At 40.9% G+C, this 23,874-nt stretch overlaps 1 protein-coding gene across 5 annotated transcripts; it reads right to left on the bottom strand.

The window, feature by feature from the left end:
- Positions 1–3,973: 3,973 nt before the first annotated feature.
- BRCA1 (BRCA1 DNA repair associated) lies at positions 3,974–23,794 on the bottom strand. 5 transcript variants are annotated; one of them, XM_048316176.1, is made up of 22 exons: positions 23,530–23,794; positions 23,045–23,144; positions 22,561–22,614; positions 22,117–22,197; positions 21,530–21,618; positions 20,519–20,664; positions 19,731–19,833; positions 18,768–18,813; positions 18,160–18,302; positions 14,484–17,816; positions 13,731–13,816; positions 11,986–12,161; positions 11,646–11,812; positions 10,853–11,178; positions 10,116–10,203; positions 9,443–9,520; positions 8,925–8,965; positions 8,222–8,305; positions 7,781–7,835; positions 6,500–6,573; positions 6,023–6,083; positions 3,974–5,002 (listed from the first exon to the last, which is right to left on the bottom strand). In XM_048316176.1, the coding sequence occupies exons 2-22, from the start codon at positions 23,122–23,124 to the stop codon at positions 4,899–4,901; spliced, it is 5,415 nt and encodes a 1,804-aa protein (XP_048172133.1). In that variant the 5' UTR covers positions 23,125–23,144; positions 23,530–23,794; the 3' UTR covers positions 3,974–4,898. The 5 variants fall into 5 exon arrangements, with proteins under 5 accessions (XP_048172133.1, XP_048172136.1, XP_048172142.1 ...); XM_048316179.1 differs by having other exon boundaries at positions 23,534–23,794; XM_048316185.1 differs by lacking the exon at positions 23,530–23,794 and adding an exon at positions 23,263–23,285.
- Between the last annotated feature and the right edge of the window lie 80 nt (positions 23,795–23,874).

Raw genomic sequence — 23,874 nt, 5'->3', positions numbered from 1 at the left:
CTGAGGCTTAATAAGGAGCTGGGTGGCAGCTTTGCCACTTGGCCTCAGATCACACCCTCTGTCCTGTGAGCCAGGTGAGTTCAGGGGCATTTCCTACCAAGAGGGATCATTATAGATTATGCACAGATTTTTATTCATAACATCAGCAAAATAAAACTGACACCAGAACCAGGATGAAAACAATCCTACAGAAACAACAGAACCTATAAAGCAGGGGCAGTAGTACCTAACCTCAATCAGGAGAGAGTGATCAATCCCACCTGTAAAGCAGTTTATCCAGCAATCCCAGCATTTACTGGGACTGCTGGATGGCTGACCCTCACAATCTGGGCAGTGCCAGCTCAACTCACCTGCCAGCATCCTGATCCTTTAGTCAGCTTGCACCAGTGCCAGGCCAGAAACAGCTCAGGCACTCTATAAATGACAGAAGTCTCAAGAATCTCTGCTCCGCTGTGGGGCTGTGTAGAGAAAGACCCCAACCACACAACGCTGATAGAGGTAGGAGAGTTGAGTTTCAATAAATTAAAGATGCACTTTTGCACCTTGAAAGTCCCCTTTCAAACCATAATGGCCTGTGAAGTGTCACAGCAGGGAGTGGAGCCTAAAGAGCTTCCCCAGCAAATCCCTAAGTAGGAAAGAGAGCCTGCTGTGGGAATCCCAGCTGCTGTTTTCTGTCTTTGCCTCCTACATGATAAATGGATTTGCCACTTTAACATTTAGAGCAAGCCTCAAAGCAGCTCATTTACAATGCATAATGATGAGTAGATGTGTTTAAAATCTCTCCATTACAGCATAGAGACCAAGCCCCCTCCCACCTCCTTTTGAGCAAAGCTGCTGTCCATAACCTGTTAGGAATGTAAAGGGTGTTTCCTGGCAAACGACCACCACAACCATGTTTACCTTGTGCACTGAGTCTACAAATCAGGATGCAGAGTGGGAAGAAGTGTGCTGGTACCATCCTGCATATTCAGGTTGTATTAAAAACTCACATAATTTGGCAGCTGTATTAAAGACTCTCAATTATCCCCCACCCCCTACTGCTTTATCCTTTTTCAGGCTAGGTAAACCCAACTGGCATTTCTAGCACGTGGATCCTTCCAGCACATCTGTCTTCAGCGTGCCTTGCAGGTGTTTCCAGTAGCAGCAGCTGTGGCTGCAAGTTTGAGAGTTCTGAGCAAGGAACTGGACCAAGGAGGGCAAAAGAGAAGCAACAATATGGTTCAGTGTTGCGTAGAGCAAGGAGAAAGGCAGCAGAGGCACTGCTCAAACATTTTAGATACAGATGTGCTCCACCACGGTCCAGGAGAAAGCCTACTGTTTGTCCTTTTAAAGGTCAGAAACTCCCCTTGAGAAGCACTAGAGTCCTGCTGACAAAATTCAATATTGCCAAAGGGCTATTAACTATCAAATTATTTTTACTTCGCTGTTTAATTACTCCCTCAGCTTCTCCCTGTTGCTTCAGTCTGCAGCCTTCACAACAGTTATGAACCAAAATCAGTTACAAATTTATCCCAACAGCACAACTGCAACCTGAGTGAACTCTGTCAACGCTCAGCAGCAAAATGTAAAGGACAATCTGAACGGGGAACAGGCTGCTGACCTCCACATCATTACAGGCGATAAGAATGCAAGACAAAGTTATGCCTAATCAATGCACACTAGAAAAAAGTTGTGGACAGCTTCTGCCTCCCTATTAACAGTATCTGGTAGCCCCACAGCAATACTTCAACTCATTTGTGCTGGTGAGAAGGCAGAAACAGAGCCCTGGAACATCTCCAAAGCTTTGGGCTGTGCCAGAACTCACATGCTACAGCAGATGAGATCCAGCAGAAATATTGCTGAAGAGCCTGCCTGGTGGTACAGCTGTGATTGTTACTCTGCACAGCTGAAGGCTTGGCGAAGTAAAGGACAACAGAAGATGGGCATGGCCCAGCCAGGCACCAGGCAAAGCGTGCTGGCGAGGATCAGGTGCTGGGGGCTCCCACCAGCAGTGGCTGCGGGACAAAGGCAGCCTCGCCGTCATCAGCTCAGGGTGCACTCGAGTCCGCAAAAATCCCGCCATGAAAAGTCAATGTCCACAAAGGAGACAGAGGAGTCCTGCAGCTCTATTCGGATAAAGGGAGAGAGGCCACTGGGGCACACGCCCGCGGGGTTTTCTCTCTCTCTCTCTCTCTCTCTCTCTCGGTCTCCCTTTTATCCCAAACTCCCGCCCTCCTCCTTTCCCCATCGGCTGAGGTAGCAGGAAGGTGCAGCCTTCCCGAACCGCCTGCCCCGTATCCCCCCTTGAACCTGTCATTTCCCCCCAAAGGTCAGCAACTCAGCCTTGTGCAGACCCACGTGTCTGTGTCAGGAGTCAAACTGTCCGGGCTCTGTAACAAACCTGCGGCTCGGAGTGGGTAGGGACATTAAGACCCAGCTCAAAGGCATTAACACCCACCCCCGCACCCATGGAATTGTTTGTAAAGACATTAGCACACATCTTTCCTATCACTTTGTTTCCCCAAAGTAGCAGATTCCCCTCCGTTGCTTTAGAAATTAGTTTAGCAATTAATAGCTTAGAGAGAAGGGGAAGGAAAGAATTCAACGTCCTGGCCCCTTGGGTAGCTTTGAAAACTTGGGCACAGCTCACTGTGAGCCGTGAGCCAGAGGGAGCACGGCCCGAGCAGGAGGTCAGGAAAGGCGGCGTCCGAACTCCGTGTCCACCACCTTCCCCCTGCAGCGGGACCCCAGCTACTGCATCAAACTGCAGCAGAACTCAGGCTTCTTCAATTTCACCCTGATGCAGCTGCATCGAGAAAAGCTGCTGTAGAGTTGCAAACCCAGAGAGTTTTAAGTACAAACGTGGTACTTATCTGATGGCAAAGCCTCAGGCAAAGCTCCAGCAGCACCAACCTCTCCTGTGTTTCCTCCCTCCTTCCTCGCAGTGAATAGGATCGAAAGCACACGCTGCTGAGGGCAGTGTGCAGCCCAGCCACGCCTGAAAACTGCATTCACCTCAGGTTTCCTACCCTGCAAACTATCACAAACCTACTCTGGCATATGAACAAACAGGGAAGACGACTTGGAGCTTGATCCGGACATACAGAACGACCCACAGAGTGCTCTGAATCTCCAGGTGCTGGGGCTTTATTACCAAAGCTGGAAATCTGACTAGAAAATCCATATGGATTCCACGATGGAGGCCTCATCAGCTCCCTTTACACTGCCTACTCCTCTGGAAGCATATCTTGGCTTTAGCTGTCTGTTTTGTAGTCATTTCACTCCATTCAAATCTTACACGAGATGGACATCACTACAAAAGCTCACAGATAAATAACACTTTCAAGAAACAGTTTCCACAGATCCAGTCACCTCCAAGGAGGAATGGCAGCACCGTGGGTGTCATTCCGTAGACAATTATCCAGCTGGAGCTCGCACCTGACCGAAAGAGCCTTTGCATCAAGATCTGGGGGACAATTCCACAATGGCCAAAGCAAAACAGTTTTGCTTGGCCTTTTCCTTGCCTCTAACAGGCAGTATTTAGTCGTTGCCTCCAGCTATCCTTTGAAATGTAGATTATAAAATACCCACTGCCAGCATGGGCTGTAGAGATAAGAGGAGCACCAGGCTGAAAGTGAGGCTGTGTTGAATGGCCTGGTAGTTATGGAATATTGTCACATAGAAGGAAACAGCAGCGTGTGTGTCAGCTGAGCAAGTGCTTCCAGCACTCCCACTGCCAGCAGCAATGCTTGATCAGCCGACCTGCACTTGGCAGCTGCAGGGCAGCTGATAACACATTCACTCCTCAGGTTGACAGCAGTTGCAATTCTGACTGCATCTCTGAAGTTCTCATTTACATTTTTTACTCTCTCTAGTAAGTCTCCACTTCCTTCCCCATTTCAGGAGGTTGCACTTAGGTATTTTTTCCACATATGCCTCAATGCAGAGACCGAGGGACTGGTTCACATAAGAAAAGTGAAACAATTAGGTAAAATACTTGCCAAAATAATTTTATTTCCTTTGTGCATTCAAATATATATAAACAGACTTTCTTAAACTTTCCAAGACAGCAGCATCTTATCACAAAAGAATTTTCTGAACTTAGCTACATTTTTAAAGTACCCAGTTCATGAGACCAGATTCTCTTTCTGCTCTCTAACTACAAAATTAGGTATCAAGTTGAATTGCTTGGCAACAGAGACAAGCAAGGTATTTTCTTTCATAAAAACCCAATTTCTTTGCAGCCTCATTTTGCAAGCAGAGACTATTAGGAGCAGATTCTTATTGGGCTTATGATGGGTCACTGAGATACTAAAATGCATCTATTCATTATCCTCTCACAGTGCCACACACACTTGTCAGAAATCAGACTGACAACACTGGTACAGGTTCCTGGTTTTAAGGCTTGCCTTCTGCTTGGACTCAACCACTGCCTTTCTGGGGACCATAGCTGTGGATAGTGTTTCTGGTTAGGGTGAGTTGGCACTTTGATACACAACAGGAAAGCTGTATGTAGAGTTTTCAACACCACCATAATCCATCAACAGCCAAGGCTGATGCATTAATAATCACAAAATAGTATTCAGGGTTTGCATTTAAGCAAAATGAAAATATGAAGGTTACTCCAGAGTGCTGGTCTGTTTTAATTCAAGCCCTGAGCCAAATATTCCTCTTTTAAATGACTATCTTCAAAATGTCCTCAAGTAACTAAACAGGAACTGGCTGCAGTAGCAAATAATATATTGCCACTCCTCTGAGAAGGCCATACACTACATCTTCTAACTTTTAAAATTTGTTTAACATCTATAATTTCCTAGTTCTTTAAGTTAATGTAAAGCTTTAAAGAACAGTGGGTAATTCCATCTTGAGATGGCAATGTTGTTTAAGTAATTTTATCAATAAGAACTTGCTGTTCACCCTTAGGACATGAGGTAAGCACCGAACTCCTGGCACTCATAGCAAGCCACACTGTCCAAGACCCATTCCCGAGTTACCACGGCAACGTTGTTCTGCTGGTGGATTGCTGCAAGACACAAATGATACAGCTGTTATCAAGGAGTCCAAACAAGCTTAAGGTGAGTCAACTGATGTCTTTCAGAATAAGCTGTTTGCTTTATCTGTGACATTTAAAAAGCCTTGATAAAAACCAGTCTAAAAGCAGTGATGTGGCACTACCATTCCCTTTAGCAGGGCAGCTAATACTGCTGCTCCAAAGAGGAGCTGTTTGGCAACTGGCCAGGCAGGCAGCAGTGAACACAACATAAACACTAAAAGCAAAGAATGCAGTTGTTATCTTTTAATTTAGGATCTCAGTGATGGAGCTTAGGTTCCTGTCTGCCCAGACATACTGAGTATGTGGCAAGCAATGAGTCTCATTAAGACAGAAGCAACAGAAAATTACTGAAGTGCTTTCAGTTATTCCTCATTCCAGGATCTTTTCATTTTCTCATTTTTCCAGTGCCATGGAAACAGCTGGGTTTTTTACATCATTGTCCTGCTCCCCAGTTCTGTTGGATTTCACTGTAGACTAACTAGCTCCCATTCATTGGGGAACCCCACTCTCTCTGAGGCAGTCTGGATCACTTGCACTTTCAAAGTCTCAAGGTTTCTCCCAAGCATTTTGCTTAAAAGAAAAAAAATACAAAACTGTATCTGTTAAAGCTTTTTAACACAACTTTTCCAGACCAAGGGAATCATGTTCCATCTGAGGCTTTCTCCTAGATCTTACTAGTCCTCCAAGGACACCTTTCCCCACCTTTTAAAAACTACTCAATTAGAAAAGTTTCTGTAAAGCTGATGATACACAGAGGACAACTGAGGCAATAGGTTTCATCTGCCAGAGTAACTTTTAAGACTCTACTGCTGATTCTTTAGACAATACACTTTGTCCTTCTAGGTTTTTCTTTCAAGACATACTTCCATCTCCAGATGCAGTAGAATTTTGATTCCTCTACAAACCTCTGATATTTAGCTATTAAAAGGACAAATGTGATAAAGACACTCAATGTGTACCAGAAAGCAGCTCATGACAGGGTTGCTTTACCTCTATAATCCGTGTTTTCCTTCCAGGCATCTGGCTGCACAACCACAACAGCAGTAGAATTCTAGGAATTTAAGATTAAAAAACAAAAATGCTATTGTTGTCTGTCCTTACATAATTCTCATTCTCATATCTATCTACAGAGAGCAATAACTAGGCTAACTCTGCTGCAGAGCATCACTTCAGAGAGGAATTTAAGAAGTATAGAGGGAGAAAGACATTCGTTCCTAAGATTCTTCTGTGATTTCTCTCCAGAAATGCTGTCACTACATTCAGGCACTAAAAGGCTTTCTGTGCTGGAAAGGGAGGCTCAGTGCTAATTTCAAGACAAATTAGTTATCTGGTCAACCTCAATCATTTCTCCACTACAAGGGGGCCTGTCTTCTAGGGAAGGTTGGCCAGGCCTAGAACCAAGGGACACTGCCAGGCTGCACAGACAGCTCTCAAAACTATGGGAGGGTAACATTCATCAACACTTACTGCTGTGTGTGTGAACAGATCAGGCTGCTTCACCACAGAGGCACCACACAGCTCCACCATCCACTCCAGATGTTCTGAAGAAATCAGATGAACAGTCAGTTACTTCAGTGTTTTAGATCACATTGAAGCTGACACTACTCCCAAAGCCCTCCTGTGTTTGTTCCATTCACAAACCACCATAATTTGAAAGAGATGTTAGCCTCGGTAGAAAATAAGTCCTTTCACTTTCAAGCCTGCTAGGGAACATCAACTCCCTCCTCCCTCATCCCCTAGTCAGGTCTGCCCAAAACAAAACCCTAAAAAAAGCAATGGAACACATGCCCAAAACTTAAAGTCACAATTTATTTCCTCTTACCATAAGGATGCAAGACATGAAATGAAAACCAAAAGTCAGAAGTTAGAACTGTGATTATCTCTCATTAACAAAAGTAGCCAAAGTACTTAATTTCCACCAATTTGTTGAATTGGTAGTGAAGAAGATTAAGTCTCTCAAGTATAAGAGCCACAATTGAGGATCACTGCAGCAGGTGAAAGCACTGCATCCTTTTACAGCATCCATTGCATCCATTTACAGCAATTACTGTAAATGTCAAGAGATGTGAGCATATTTCACCCAGTCAAAAATAAAGTTATATTGGACAAATCAGAAAGTACCTGCTGAATTAACCACAAAAATGGGAAGTCAAGTACAAGTATTTTAAGCAGGGAAATTATAGCTTAAATTTTCAAAACATGTAACACACTTTATTAAATCTTAAAAGTAAAAAAATGAAGCTCTCCTGAACAGCTTTTTCTTTTTATACTAACTACTGGCTTAGTTGTGTTTTGCTTTTAACACCTGCTCCTATAGACAGACAAGGATGTGTCAACTGCTAGAAAAAGGATGCTTAGGAGCTGCTTACTAAGACAGAAGAAAAAATGCTCAAATACAAGTGCTCAAGAGTATGGATCACAACTACCAGACAGCATGACATTAATGCTTTTCCTTCAGCACTAGAGAATCAGAGATAAACTAGATAAAAGGCCTAGTTTGAAATGCAAAATTGCTGGGGGGTGTCTGAGGACATCCAAAGAAAAAAGAACACAATTTCCACTCCATTTGGAGATACAAGTGGATAAAGTTTTTTACCTACACTTTACCCCCTGTAGGTATTTTAAAACTTCCAGAGGAGAAGAGCTAAAAAGTTACCCAAGAAGAGGTCAAATGTAAAATTCTGGTGAATGCACAGCTCAAGGTATTTTTATGTTAACTATTCATCCAACTCCACTAAAATGACACACCTGTAGTCATATCAGTGACAGGTCCATAGCAACAGATCTCAAAGTCTTTAAAGATCTGAAAAGCAAGGAACATGTTAAAGTTCATGTGGGGTTTTTAAAGGACAATGCTTAATATGCTGTTTTCAATGCACTTCCAGGGCTTGTCATCAAGTTACCTATTTCACAAAGCACATCCAAAGCTCTTTGTAACCTCCAAACCAAAAGAATATTAAAGACCACTAACTGTACGTTATAAAAAGATAGCACCCACTCCAAGCTTAGTGAGTCACTTCAGAATATCTGCTCTGCTGCTGACAGAGCTCACCTTTCATGTACAAAAATGCTTCATTTGTACAACTCTGTATACAGAAGAGCAGAGAAATTGGAAGGCATTCCAGACACTCAGCCAGCACAGCCACGTATCTGAAACGGAGCAGGACAGAGTTTGCATCCCATTTGTACCTTTTCAGTCAGAGCCTGTCTGGCCCTCTTAGGACCTTGGTGGTTCCGCCCATTGATTACATCTCCTCGAACTTCAAAGTTCTCCTGGAACATAACATAAGCAAGGAATCAGAAGCGAGAGAACACTTTCCTGTCAAAGTTCTGCATCAAAACAGGAAGATGGCAGATTTCAGAACTGAAAATCTATGAGTGTGTTCAGAACATGAATTAAAAGGCTTTGCAAAAGAAATGCTGGAGTAATGAAACTCCTGCAGCACCAGGCAATTTTTAAAGAAATAAATTATAGTCAACCTGTATAGTAGTCTAGCAAACTAAATTCAAGAAGCAGCACACTCCAAAGACTATAATTGTCTTATCAATAAAGTCTTATTTGATAGAAATTATCTGTACATAACATTATTTCCTTAAGCAAAGAATAGATCTTTTGCTCTATGATATAATCTATTAATACCAGTAGAAATACTAAAAAATACATCTATAACCTATTAAAAAAACAATAGGGACTCATTATGTCTTCAATGCCAATGAACACATATAGCCTAAGTGTGGCTTTTGGTCCTAGCATTTGGTAAAATTAGAATCCCAGGTTTCAGAGCTAAAATTACATATTGAATGTTTAGACAATATCTGAGGTAACTGATAAGTCCATCATGTAACAGCATTACTTAACCATTTGACAGCTCACTCAACATAAAAGACCTACCTCATCCAGTATCCTTCTTTCTTTAAAAGACTGAATTATCCCTAAATAAAAAGATCAGAACAAGAAAAGTCATTTTATCCAGCAAAATGGTTCTTCCACTACCACTAGTCTGACTTCATTGCTATAATAAATTGAAGGTATTTGTACTAAAGGAGTACAGTATAACACTGAAAGAACTTAAAGAACTTTTTTACCTTTTATAAATAATACTAATTTTACACTAATTGATGCCATACTTGGCAAAGATTTAAATTAAGAGGGACAAAAGGGTTTTGCCACAGTGGGGAGCAATCCAGTGTGGCTATCTGAAAGCAGAAAAAGTATTCACAAGAGTAAGCAGCTTGATGCTGTTGTTTAAAAGAAAGTAAAATTAAAAACCACAAAGTATTTAGAAGAAACATTGCAAAACATCAGATGGCAAGACATGAAGAGATCCTTTTTCTTTCCTGTAACAAGTGAAGACTGCATTCATGGTAGAAGGGCAAAGACCATTTAGCTCCAGAACAAGTTACACATACACTGATAACTAACTACCCATTTTCCTCCTGCAATGCCCAGGAAGTACTTCAGTGTCCGTTCACACACCAGCTCCTCATCTGCAGGGCAAACAAGAGTAAGAGCTCTTTTAGTTTTGCCATTAGCAAAACACCACAGGTCAGGTTATTTGTATGTAAAAGCAAACATTTTTTGCAAAGTGCAGCAGCAAAATATCAAAACTATACAAAGGTTCCAACAATCCAGGGTCGTGATCCTACTAAACTGAAGGAAATGAGCAGAAACGAATCACTTGTACCACTTGTGAACCCTCTTAAAAATTATTCAATAAAGATAAGAGGCAAGAAAAAGCACGATTTCTTTGGGAACTATCTTTGTTTTCTTTTGGTTGGTTCTGAGCTACTTCACATTAGTGTGCTGTAAACACCTGGAAGTTATGACCAAGCAGCTGGAGAAACAAATACGAAGTAACATTAACCTTGAATTATACAAGGAAAAACACGCCCTCACACTGATTCTGTGAAACAGAAAGATTCACAAGCTTCAACAAAAAACTTACAATGGAGAAAACAATCAGTACCTTTTCCTCAAACTTACTGAAATTTATTGCTGACCTGTCTGCTTGTTGGTTAGACTAAAGGTAAAATTCTATATGGTCTGTCAATACAGGATTTGGTCCCATAGCTCCCAACAAACCTGTTTTCATTATGACATGGGTTGTTCCTTCGGTAATGTGATTAGATAAAGTGCTCTGAGTTTTTTTCACAAACTTCTGGACCACCAACTGAAAAGCAGTTAAGAAAATTAACAGTTAGCAACAGTTTTAAACCCCCCCAGCAGCCCCAGTTTGTAGGAGCATAATGTCACAGGACAGTTACTTTAAAGTAACAGTTTTTTGTGTTGGCACACCTAATGTACATTTCCTTAAGTCAGGTTTGGCACCATTCAACAAACTAAAGTAAAGCAGAGCTCTTGGTTTGTGTTTTATAACCCAAAAGCCAAATTCTTCTGGAAGCTGAGTGCAAAAACAGGTTATCAGCAACTCAGAATTATTACTTACAGAAATGCTCACTATGGATCAGAATTTGGGTGAAGCAGCATCACCTGGAAACACTAACTGAACCAAACACCCACACAGCCCCTCCCCACCCCCTTGCCTTTCTAGAAGTCCTCTGGTTTTGGAATCATGTGTTTTCCCCCCCAGACATCAGGGATCATTTAAAAAGTTCAAACTTCACTAAGCTTAACAGTGCCATTACAGGCAGCATTCTCACAGTCTTAGGAATGATAAAGTTTGACTTAAGTTGCTGCATTACTCACCTGCAATTCTTACAAGATTTGTTTTATTATACTTAGAGATCTCTCTATTGAGGACTATAGCGGTAATCAGGAATCACTTAACTAGTGATCTCAAAATTCTGGAATTTACTTACAAGCTCACTGTGATTCAGACCTGATGCCACAATTGACATCTCCTTCCTCTTAGTCACAACTGGACTTGTAGCATTTTCTTTCCCAGTTACATTGTCCAGAACAGGTGCAGGAAAACAAACACGTTTCTTCAATTTGTGTCCTGGGCCACAGCTTTTATCAGTGTTCTGAGGTATGACAGGCTCATCTGTGGCTTCTGCAGTTTGAGGGGTAAAAAGCCCTACAGAAGAGGAAGAGTTATTTGGACTCTGGGTCACATTTCCAAAAAGATCTGATGAGACAGATGTGCTGTTTTGCCTGGTCCCAGATTTCTGCTCCTCTGCATTTTCTGAAGGAAAAGAGAAATTACCCCTTGAGAAAATTGCATCTCTTTCTTGTAGCCATGGTAGAAGGGTGTTGCTCTCTCTTTTAGGTTTAAATTCTGCAGTTACTTCCTCTCCTTATATGTTTATCACTTCATCTTTGCCTCTATCATTACTTTTTCCTGATCTATTGGCAAGACACTAGAACACCTGTGAAACTTTCAGCAGTGTATTTGTCAAAGCGTCTGAATTTAGAAGTGAGACAGAAAAACTCCTAAAACTGTCAAAATGCTGTCACACTGCATTTGATGGGCAGCCATACAGCTGGGCTACCAAACAAAGCAGTAACACCTTTTTAAAATGACCAGGAACATATAAATCAAAATCCTTGATTTACAGGAAAAAGTTGTACCTTGCTGATGTATAATAACATGAAGAGAACAGGAGAAAACCACCAGAAATAAAAATGCACTGGGTTTCTCTTAAATGTTACCTGCTTCAAGCTGACACTGCCTGTATTCTTGCACTGCTTCCTGCACAGGTTTTGTCTTTTCAGAGGGACTTTCATTCTTTAGAACACTGTCACACTCAAGGCCTTTCTCCAGATCTGATCTCTGTGTTGAAGATGATTTAGAAGATGGAAGCAACAATTCTGGAGACCTTGAGAGAGGGAAATTGATTTTAATACCTTTTTCACTCTAAATATAAGAGAAATGTAGCAACAGTGAATCTCCTGTAATTTCTCAGAAGCTCAGAGATATTTCAAGATTTTTTTAAAATAAAAATTTAGAAATAAACATAAAAGCCCCCAAACTCCAAACAAAACCATTGACCTTTTTCCTTCTCTCATTTGATCCATTTCAAATGTTCCTTCAGTACCAGCATGTGGCGGTTCCCTATGGACAGGTAAAGCTTCACAGTTCTGACTTCCATGCTGCTTTAGCACTGCTTCAAGCACAGCCATTTCCTGCTGAAGCTTTTTCAGGCTATTTTGCATAGCATTCTTTTGCTGCAAAGGAGGCACAAGAATGCCAACATTAGCAAACTCAGGATGAATTTCTTTAACAAACACTCGAAAATCAGAAATAGCAGAAGTTTTGAATTAGTTTTTGCCACATGTTCAAAAGGTGACCGTGGTGCTTTTACTGGAACAAATAGTGCACACACCTCACATCAGAAGCAAAACCACCCAACCAACCACACACACGTTTTGCCAGTCATGTTATTTCAGTTTCAGTGTCTCAGGGTTTAATCATTCAGAAAAGAAAACAACCCAACTCCTCCACAAATTCACTTAAAAGTAATTTTGTCCAAACTGCATTAGTAGTTCAATACATGATATTCATTATTAAATTTTAAATTGAGTCTTCATTTTCCACCATTACTACAAGCCCCAAAGATCATTTAAAGGACTAAAATATTTCGTAATATTCTTCCTTATGTTCCCCCTCAAAAATCACATTATTAAAAACATGCCATAGGCAGGTCCTCATAAGAACAGCTCAGGGTTTCAAAGGATGTTTTTAAAAACCCAAGCCCTTTACTTTACATGATGAAGCAATTTCCACAGAACTGAATATTCCATTTGTAGCTCCAGCACTGGCACCGTGTGGAGCCTCTTTGTTACTGAGCCCATAAAAAGCCCCAAACAAACAGAAAACCATCACCACACCACAACCCCAAATTCCCCACCCATACTGCCATTAATCCATTCAGAGCAGGGACATCCCAGTATCTCCATCCATGAAGATACATTAGGTAGCAATTCCCTGCCAGCTGATTACATTTTACACTGATGCTGTAAACAGAAGCACCCATAAAGCACAGAAATTAAATTCACTTTCCTTTGACATACATAAAACCCATAGGGCTGGTAATACTGAAGAGAGATTTGGCATAAGACTCACCTTAAAGTCACAAACGACAAAAGAAAAAAAAATCCAAAGCAAAGCAAAAAAACCCAAGCCCCTAACCCTCAACTGAAACCCCACCCCAAATCACCCAATACATAAAGTCAGGCCCCTGAGCAGCATTCAGGGTATTAACAGCAGACAAAAAATACACTGCTAGACACACCTTTCATTAGACACTGCCTGCTGGGACTTGTATCTATAATATGCTAATATAGAATGATTTGATTTATTCTGATATGGAATTATTTGATTTAATCTTTACACATAGCAGACAAGTCTCTGTGCTTCTAAATATCTACTGTAACAAATCTAATCCTTATCACCTAATCCTTATAAATTCCTATCATTAAAGCTTCTAAATATAGGGACTGACATTTCCAGCACTGGCCAAGTGTGGAGATGCATTAATTAGCATCTCCCACAATTAAGCCCTGTAACCAATACCACATAAGCTGTGGCCATTGCAGTGTAAGGTGAGGCAAAGTTGGAAAAGTAATGGCATAGAAGCAACTCTACAGTTCTTCATTAATTATGCTTTTGGAAGTAATGTAGTGACAAAGAATTATGATGAAAGAAGTTTTCCACTGTATTGACTTCACAGCTTTCATGTGCTTGCTTATCTCCTAGAATGTAAGCTGCTTCCAGCATTTAGTGCATGAACTCACCTGTGTAGTGAGGATTTCACCCTGAGAGAGTGGTCCACATGAATCTTCTACAATACTTATTTCGCTGTCGTATCCAGATGCTTCACCTTGAAGAAGGTGGAAAAAAAAACCCCCTTGGGTTAAAGAAAATCCCACCAAACTACAAACCAACCAACATTATCTCTTACCATGCAGAGGGTTTTAGAGAACTAATAACTGTAACTCTAAAGTGACAAGTTTTGAAAATGTTGAAGTTAGAAGGACAGATCTACTTTAAGTGAGCATTTCAAAGAATACCATGTCATACACATGAGAAAGTAAACAGAATTCTGTGTTTCAACAGTGATAGAAGAGTCCTAAACATTTACAAAGGCCATAAAAAGGTCAAAATATTCACTACAAAATCCTACAGCCAATTTCATCAAACATTTCATCTGGGGAAAAATCTTGGATAGGCTGTGAAGTTTTGCTGATGATGCAAGTACCACATTGCAGTAAGAGAAATAGCATTTCCCTCAAAAATAAATTCCCATTAGACAGTCAGCCTCTAATGCCCAGTCTGTTAATTTGTGCTCTGAACAAAGAACACTGGAAGAACATAATTTTCAGGAAACAAACCACTGAGGGTTTTTGTTTGATTGTTTAAGGTAGATACATTCCTCTAGGAGACCAAGCACCCCATAAACACAGAACAAAGTTCCCATGCAAACACCAAAAACCTCAGTGTAAGGACATTATAAACACAGCTGCAGAGATAAAAATCTTGATTTGTACCTAGGTTTGCTCCCATGTCTGGGTCTTCTTGGCATTCATCTTCAGTTCTCTTCAGCCCTCCATCACAATTTTGGAAAGTCTCTTCACTGTCATTCACACTGCTCATTTGTTTGGATACATGAGCTTCTGGTAAATGCTTCTTCAGCTCTTGTGCTCCATTAACTGATTCTTCAGACATGTTGGACTGGGAAGAAAATAAGTTGACAGAGCATTCTGATTCCTGGCTTGGTGAAACACACACGTTACTTTGGGCAGCTTCAGGCACTTTCTGCACAACATTGTCATCATTACTCACACCGTGAGGAAACGTGTTGGGACTCACTGGAGACTCTACCACAGATGTCATTTGTTTATCACTCTGCAAAGGTGTGCTTGCTGATTTGCTGAAGATTAACGTCTGAAAGCATGGTAAGTCTTCATCCTCGCAGGACTCTTCATCTGAAGATGGCAGTTTCTGCACTCGCCTTCGAGACTTGTGAATGCCTCGAGATCTTGGCTTAGAACTTGCATTTCTATTGTGCAGTTCTTTTCCCAGGGCATTGTCACTTTTTACAAACACTGCAGATTGCTCTTTCCTATCAGCTTCACATAAGCTGGTGTTCTCTTCAACATCAGAGCACAGCAAGCCATCAGGAGTTTCAGACAAACCTGTAAGATCACTGTTCCCTCTAAGAGGTTCTTCTAGAGCCTCTGCAGCTAAACACTCAGGCATTGCTGTGCTAACAGTTTGGGCTGCTTGTTCTTCATTCCCCTTTACACATTTTCTTTCTCTTTTGCTACTTTTTGTCCTAGTGACTACACAGCTGAATTCAGCAGGGCTTTGCTGACAAGCTGCAGGACAAATAACTGATTTGGATTGAAAATGTAGAGTTGGTCCTTTGCAATCAACAACTTCAGTCTCTCCTGCTTGATTGCTTTCTGAACTGAAGCCTGTTTCCTGGCCTGTGTTTAAATCCATTTCTTTGGAATCATGCTTCTCTGTGTTACTCTGATCACTCTGGCTTCTATTTTTCATGGCATTCTGTCTCAACTCACTTTCTATCCCTATCTCAGTTGACACTGGCTTTTCATGGCCCTGCTCTTCTTGTAGCAATCTGGTTTTGTCCTCAGTCTGAGCAGTCCCTGTTCTTGTCACTGCTGCCAGAGTCCCTTCCCCTGCAGCCTGTGAAATATAATTCCTGTGCTCTCCTGTGCTGACAACAAAGGAAGACACACAATCAACATGGGCAGACTCACAGGTCTTAAGCTTCTCTTGCTCAGAAACCCTGCTCAAGCTTTGAGCAGCTGTTTTCTCTTCTTGCAAGCTTTCTGGTTGTAATTGTTTGCTATGTTTATTTTCTCCCTGAGCAGCACATGATAAAGTTTCAGAAGCAGGACCTTCCACTGCATGTGCCTGCCTGGGAGTCTGAAAAAGGCTAAAGGATGAGCGCTTTGAATGCCTAAATATATTTCGCAGATACTGCGTGTCTAATTCACTGTCTTCAGCCTCCTTAGTCAACTCCAAAACATTTTTAGCCATTGGCAACTTGTCAGTTTTGAAGTCTCCTGGAACACTCTGTGAATCATGCCCACACTCCTGGGGAAAGGCAGTATGTGATTCAGTCGTCTCTTCAGTCTGGTGAGAAGCAGTTTGCACAGCAGTCACTGAAGGAGGTTGCAGGAGGAGAGGGCTACCTTGTATTTCTCTGTCTTGAGAACTTGTGTGAGGTGCAGTGGGACCACAGTTTGAAGGCTGACGTGAAGGACTGAACAGACTTTTCCCAGTTTCTGCAGTGTCAGATAAATTCTTTAGACTAACCTGCATTTCATTTGCTTCCAGATCACCTCCTTTCAAATTAGTGGCTGGCTTGTAACTCAACGTATCTCGAGGCTCACACAGGTCTTTGCATTCAGCAGAGTCAGTTACCACATTCCTTTGGCCTCCAGAGGCACACCTTCCATGATCACTGTTACTCTTTCTTGCTCCCATTAGTCCTTTTCTTGTTTCTTTTGTCATTTCCTCAGTAAGTAACTGAAGCCTTCTGCTGCGTCTGACTTGCTTTTGCTCAGAATCGACTTTCCTGGGCTCTCCACTGCTTGGATAGCTATCAATCTGTGGCTCAGCTGGATCAGGGAAAACAGAGCTTCTATCCACTACTAACTGTAGAGCACACATAGTTCTACTAGAATGCCTGCATCTTTTTGCTGCAGAACTTCTTTTTTTGGTGCTTTTCTGATCACAGTTATACACTTCTAGTTCCCCATCACAGTGCTTGCCAGTGACCTCCTCAGTAGCTTTCTTCCATGTGGATCCTCCTGCTTCTTCAAGTTCTGTTAGTGTATTATTTGCTCTATTCTGAGAAAGGTGACTCTCATTAACAGCAACACTTTCATCACATCTTTTCTTTTCAGCATCTCCAAGGCAGCAATTAACACTTTGAGGGCCCCCATCTGCTTCTTCTGTATCTTTTTTCTTGATGAAATCCTCAGGTTGCAGGACACAGGCAGTCTTCCTTTTTCGTTTGAGTCTGTCTTTGCTGAAATTATTCAGGCACTTATCAGCAGCCACATCTTCCTTTCTTGTAGTAGGTAAAATGTCTTTTAAGGCAGAAGGGGGATTTGATTTCCTCTCTCTCTTGTATGTTTTTCCAAATATTTTGTCTTTGATGTCATCTGCTGTTTGTTTTTTTGACCACCTCTTGTTTCCTTCAACTGCTGCAATTTCCATGGAATCTACCATAGGGTCAGTCTTTTCTGAAATACAGGACTCTTTATCTGATAAACACAGATCTCCTTCACCTGAAACATCAGCTGATACAGCAGACTCATCCAGGGAAGAACTGGAAGACAGAATCTCATTGCTTTTTGAAAACCATTCATTGACTTTCTGAATGCTCCGCTTCAGTCTCTTCTTGGAGACTTTATTCAGGGTGGCAGAGTGAAGTGTCTCTGGCTGGTGTAGCTTCTCCAGAGGAAGCTCTTTGTCATGGGAAGAGTCATTCTCAGGTTCATATGCCTCTACAGCTTCCACATTTTGTACATCAGCATCCATTTCCTTGTTTTTATCCAGCCTGCCCTCTGAGCTATCTTCTGAATCAAACTCTTGGTTTTTACTGTTGCACTGGGTTTGCTTTCCACCCATTTCTTCTGAGTTCTTAAAGAATGATGTGTCCCCGTTCACTGTGGGACTGGCAGCACCTATTCTGTCACGCTGCTCTGGGAGTAGGTCTACAGCAAGAACATTTAAAGCAGAACTCTGGCATTCAGTCACATTCACTTGGTCAGGTTTGGCACATTCAGTGATGCTCCGAGTGCTTTTCTCGCTCAAGCCTTCCTTTGAGAAATCCCTTTTACCTGTCAGATTTATAGGTATTATAAATTATTAAGCTCTATTTTACACACACAAGCACAATAACAGGCTTAATGGCTACTTTGTTTTAAAAGAAGTCTTCTTTCCCCCCAAACCAGAATATTACACTGTACAAATCTCCCTCTAGAAAAGGCAGAAAGATCTTACTACATGTTCTTCTAATTTTTTACATGTATTAGCCAGTGCTCTCCATTTGTACTGTAAGTTATAATATGGCTCATGTAGAATAGATTTAGTTTTGTACTTTGATCAAGTCACTTATTTTTCCTTTCTGTTCCTGTGTATAGAACATCCATGTTTTAAGTCTTTGTCACCAAAACAACATACCTATGATATTTGGTAGTGTTATTTCTTTAGCACACAGCTTGTCAGGCTGCACGTTGCAAGAATTTTCACTCCCTTTCTCAGCACTCTCAAGTTCTTCTAGCCTTTCTTGAGAAGAAATCTGATCTGCTGCTTTGTCTTCAAACCTGTTGGGAAAAGAAATCTAATTTCATTACAGATAAAGCCACAACAGACTGAATAGAAGATGATACTCATTTTTCCCTTTTTGCCCTCTGAAATAGTTTCTGGAGAAGTCAAGCTGCATGATTGACACTCACCAAAACTAGATCCCTTCAGAGTTTCAGGCCATTTCTTTAAAATATCCTTTCTTGCAACCCTGAATTTAATAATTACTTTCTAAAGCACAGTATCTACTTTTCTATAGAAGATCTACATAAGCAACAAAACATTTAAAAAACAGTTCTAAAGCATGCAATATGGCAAACTGCTGGAATTCAACTACCCATTCCACCCTAATGCCCTCAAAGCTGAAAATCATTTGTCAGTTTAAGAATTACATCAGTCCTGTGCTAAGAAACTAGAACACAGGAAATGAGAAGACTGAACTACTGTCTTCAGAAAATATGAATTCCTTATTCACCTTTACTTACCCAGTTTTGCTTGCCTGTTTAAAAAACTCTTCAGATGATTCAGAGCCTGAAAACAAATCAGCTGTTACTCTGGCTGGAATGATTCAGAGAAAGGTGACTTGCCAGATTCAGTGCCTATCATCACATACATACCTAGACCTTTCTAGAGCTAGATGCTTTCAACTTTTAGCAGATGAAATCAAGTTCAATTGTGAAGTATTTTACCTAATTATAATGATTTATATGTATACATAGCTACATGACTCCAGCATAAAATTGTGTTTAAATACAGTGACTGGTAACTAAGAGTTAATTAGCTGAAAGTTAATTTCTGATTTCTAAATTTATACACAAAACAACTATTAGTATTTAGAATTTTGAACTGGAAGTCGGAGAAATATATTCAAATGTCTGCCTCAGACCCTTTGATCCTGGCACATGCAATAAGGAAAGAAGTGAGGAAACAAACTCTACCCGTTAAAAGCAGCAATTCCTTCAAGGAACAGGATAAAAAATAAGCTATGCATGGTATCTGTCTTGTTTCTCACAGCAGTCAGCATCAGATAAAATAAAATTCTGAAAAGCTAGGATAAATAGCAATAAAATATTGATTTCTCAAATAGATTTCACTCTCATCTCAAGCACTGGCGACAAGGCTTAGCATTCTTCAGAAAGCAGCAGCCACCTTCAGCTGTAACAGCTACAATTTTTTGCTCATCTGTAAACATCTTCTCTGGATCTTGTACACCAAGGCTTAAGGGTTCACTACAGCACTGTTATTTGCCATGATATAATAAATTATGTAAAAAACCCTTCTGATTAACCAACTGGGAATTGTCCATAACTTTTGGCTGTTAAGGAGAAATTAGTGTTTATAATCACCTACATAATCATACATATGATTATGATGAACATAATCACCTTTCACTACTTTGCAAGCATTGTACACAAGATCAATTAGTGTGGATTCACAACAGATCTTACCAAACTCCATATAAATACCCTTTGAAGAGTCACATTTCTGGGGTTTGTTTCTTGGACCACACGTTTTGGTCTCTGTGAGCTGAATATTCACATTAGCCTCCTGCTGACAGGAAAATAGAAATGAATAGTTATTTTTAACAGTGGTGTATTAAAAAACCCCATAGCTATTTAAACTTTAGCAGGGGGCTGATATAAATACTTAGTTCACATGCATTGGTAGCTTCTATGCACAATACAGTACAAGTAATTTATTATTTTGATATCAGTAATGAAATGTGTCAACAGAAGCAACGTGTCATGCATTTAACAGATCAAATCATTGCAAGTTTGATCTTACATTCTGTTTTGTCTAACATTCTACTCAGCATTAAGCAGATGAAAACAGAAACAACATGCCATGGACAGTCACACACACAGCAATTACCCCAAGCTGGGTAATGCCTTATGAATCCTAAGACATAGTCATGATCTTACCCCTAAAAAGATGAAACCCCTACATTTTAAGGCAGCCTTATGAAACAAGCAGGTTGAACAAGTTTTCAATCCTAGTTTCAGTAACAGACTGTATTATGGCAATATTATGTACAAATTCAGGTCAAACATCTTTCTCAAGTAAGTCCAGAATACAAAAATATATAGATCTCCTTGTGCAGAATATTACTCAAGTCAAAGAGCAACCTGAGATCAACCCAAAATCTCCTACTTCACTCTTTTATTTATATGCATGTATACACATTGCAAATACATTTTAAACAATCCACAAAAATAAAATGGGAAAAAACAGTTACCAAGGTGCAGTTTTCTTGTCCATTCCCTTTAGCACTTTTTCTCCTGTTTCTGAAGCCCTTACTTTGGATGACAGAACTTTCTTTACACAGGGACTCAGGAGCAGTGGCTTCCGTGGATGTTTTAGGAAAGCGATGACTCTTTAAAACTAAAAAAGTTATTAGGTAAAAAACCCAAATTTTTTTACAGTGAGTATGACAAGTATTATACAGTAATGAAATGGACTTGTGTAGACCCTATGTGCTTAGTGCATATACAGCTAAAACATGTTTATCCAAGAAAGAAATCTTGTTGAATTACTAGTCTGATCATTCTGAGTACTCTTCAAGTAGTAAGTAAAAAGCCAACTAGTTTTCTCAACCAATTTTGGTTAGCTAGATAATCTAGCAAGAACAGGATCTCATTCTAGTGACTTTAGAATGGCCGAGCAAGTTAGAAAGAATTAAAAAATAAAGTCTGGTTTTTATAGCACAATATACGAAACACTACCATCTGCCCCCAGCCACAATGTCTTGTTTACCAAAATATAAACAGGCACATGCCTGACTTACCAATACCCTACCAGCACCCTTAACAAGGCACTGAGTTCCAGAAAAGGCAAATTTGGACTCCCTGAGGATCTATCTGAGTTAACAAACACTGCTACATCACCTGCTAATTCAGGCTCTGGGACTGTTTAACAAATTAAAACCACAAGGCTGGGCATAATCAAAAGCAGGACCTTTGTTAACAGTTATAGATTAAACATTATTTGATAAACATTCAGCCGTATTTCAGGAACTGAACATAAGACTGGCCAGAGTCATCAAACACACAGTAAAACTGCTCAAGAGATTTTCCTGAGAACATCTTGGAAACTTAATGGAACTTATGCTTCTACGTCGAAGAAAAAAACCTTTTGATAATTCTTCCCGTATTTATTACTGCACAGTAAATGGGTTACCTTATAATAATCATGATATGCCAAAGCCTTATTTTAAAAAAGACTGGGGGCATACATTCACAACACTTACACTTCACTCCAGTGTCAAGCTCAAAAGCACGGATAGTCTCCAATAATCCTTCAATTAGTTGCTTAAATCTGGAATTTTCTTTCAGACTTCTGAAATAACATCAGTACTTCAGTCATTTTAAGACAAATGAACAGGTTAACTATAAATGCCTCTAGAATTTTGGCTGAACAACAACAACAAAAAAAAAAGGGGTAAAACTCCAAAGTGGAAGATGAGACAATGAGAAATTGTTGCCAAGGAATAACAACACAATTCCCTCAAACAACCATTTCTATGGGAATTAAAACTACCACAAAAGTGAACTATCATATTTTTCCTCCTGGAGGTTTAGTAGAGAGAAATCAGTCGCAAGAATTAAACACTGACATAGCACAGACATTTGTTAAGAGAGGTGTGATCACCTGGAAAACAGCTTACATTGAGGTAAGGGAGTACATTTACTCCTTTAGAAATAGACAGCTTATTTAATAACCACTTTTTCTTCTGTATTTCAGTCTTAGGTTAATATATTTTAAAACTATTGTTAGCATTTCCCCAGAGTTCAAACATCTCAGCCTCCAGCCCCCTTACAAAGATGCATTCCTCACCTCTTGGTAACTTCAGTCTTACACAGAGGACACTCTGCCACACCTTTTTTCTTTTTACTGATAAGTTTGAACATGCAGAACCTAAGAAAAAAGAACACTTGTGATGGTAACAGAAGAAGGATTTTGTTTTCCCTAAAACTGAGTATGCACATTCACCTCTTAGCAGTAATCAAGTATGTATTCTTGTTCTGGTGTTACAGTGAGTTAATTGATCCCCTTTGACACACTCGTGAAGCTGCAGTTCTCTTTTCTACAGAATTGACTTTTTCCCCTAAAGTAGCTGCACGTGAAGTTACCAAACCACAGTATACATACATGATTAGCACTGAAGAAATATATATAGAAATTAAAACCGGTATATATGAAATTAAAAATTGTAAAACCAAAAAAAAATTATATATAGAAACTAAAAATTGCATTGCACCTGCAAGTTTTCAATCCTACCTGCAGAATATGTGATCACATTTTGTTGAAACAGGCTCTTGGACCACATCCAAACTACAGAAAGAAAAACAAAAACACAGAAGTTGTAGACACTAGGGAGCCAGACTGCAACCAGAACCTTTGCTATTTCAGCATTTGTTTGCGCTAAAGAACTACACACCTCATTTACCTTTCAGAAACAAAAGGGACAAAACCCCCCACTGCTCTACAAACAATACTCTAATCCAATCAGATACATTTTCTTCCCCCGCTGAATAGAGGAGTGACACATTTAGGTTCTAATAGAAAAGCAAAATTTACAAGAACATAAGAGCAAAAGACAAGCTTTTTTTCTTGCACTTTCTCATTTGAGCCCCACAAAACATCAGTATGTTTAGCCCTAAGCACAAATCTCCTTGCTTTCTGGTAAGCCATAGAACTGACAAAGCATATTCCCCCAAAATCTCCAAAAGATTAACTACACTGATATTATTTCCCGGCATACCATATTGGGCACTCCAAGGTCTTCTGCATAGCTGAAAGCACATTTTGTACGTGCCCAACAGTGATCACTGAGAAGTCCATCCTTCACATCCAAAAATACTCTACAGGGGGGAAAAAAAAAAAAAAAAAAAAAAAAAAAAAAAAAAATCAGCTTTGTTTCTGCAAAAAATTCTGTTGCATCCCATGACTACGCTTCCTCCCGCACGGCTCTGCTCTAACCTGCAGAATGGTATCGAACACGTTGCTGTTATTACTTGAGCAAGACTTTACAGTACAGAGTTCTTACTCTGAATGTTTACAGTTAAAACCTCTCCAGTGTCTTGCAGCCAAAGGAGCGCCCAGAAAGGGTTTAGAGCAGCAGCCTTCAGGAGGAGCTCAGTAAACGCGCAGAGCACGAAACGGCAAAGGAGAGGGGCTTGCTAGGCGGAAAAACACACGAAGTAGAGAAGACGGCAAACGTGCTTATGCAAAGGACCCTGGGCGTACCCACACGAGCCAGCACAGGCGAGACCCCGCAGCAAATGCCCCAAATCCTGGAAATAAAGAGAAACCACTTGAGCTTCCCGCGGCGGCAGCTCGGGGTCGGCCGGGCCCTGCAGCGAGGCCTGCGGGCAGTTCGAGGCGAAGCGTCCTAGCACGGGCGGAGGGAGCGCGGGTGAGCGCGGGGCAGCGCCGGTGCGGCCGCCAGGACCCAACCGGGGCCGCCTCGGGGCCGCTCCCACCCCAGCACCGGGGCCGCCTCAGCGCCGGGGCCGCCTCAGCGCCGCTCCGAGCGCCGCGTTTCGCGCCCTTCCCGCCCCGCCGCGCGCAGCCAATCCGGTGCCGCGGGGC

Source organism: Corvus hawaiiensis, chromosome 1 (assembly GCF_020740725.1).
Source record: "Corvus hawaiiensis isolate bCorHaw1 chromosome 1, bCorHaw1.pri.cur, whole genome shotgun sequence".
Classification (NCBI taxonomy): Eukaryota; Metazoa; Chordata; class Aves; order Passeriformes; family Corvidae; genus Corvus; species Corvus hawaiiensis.
This window is presented reverse-complemented; position numbering and strand designations above follow the sequence as displayed.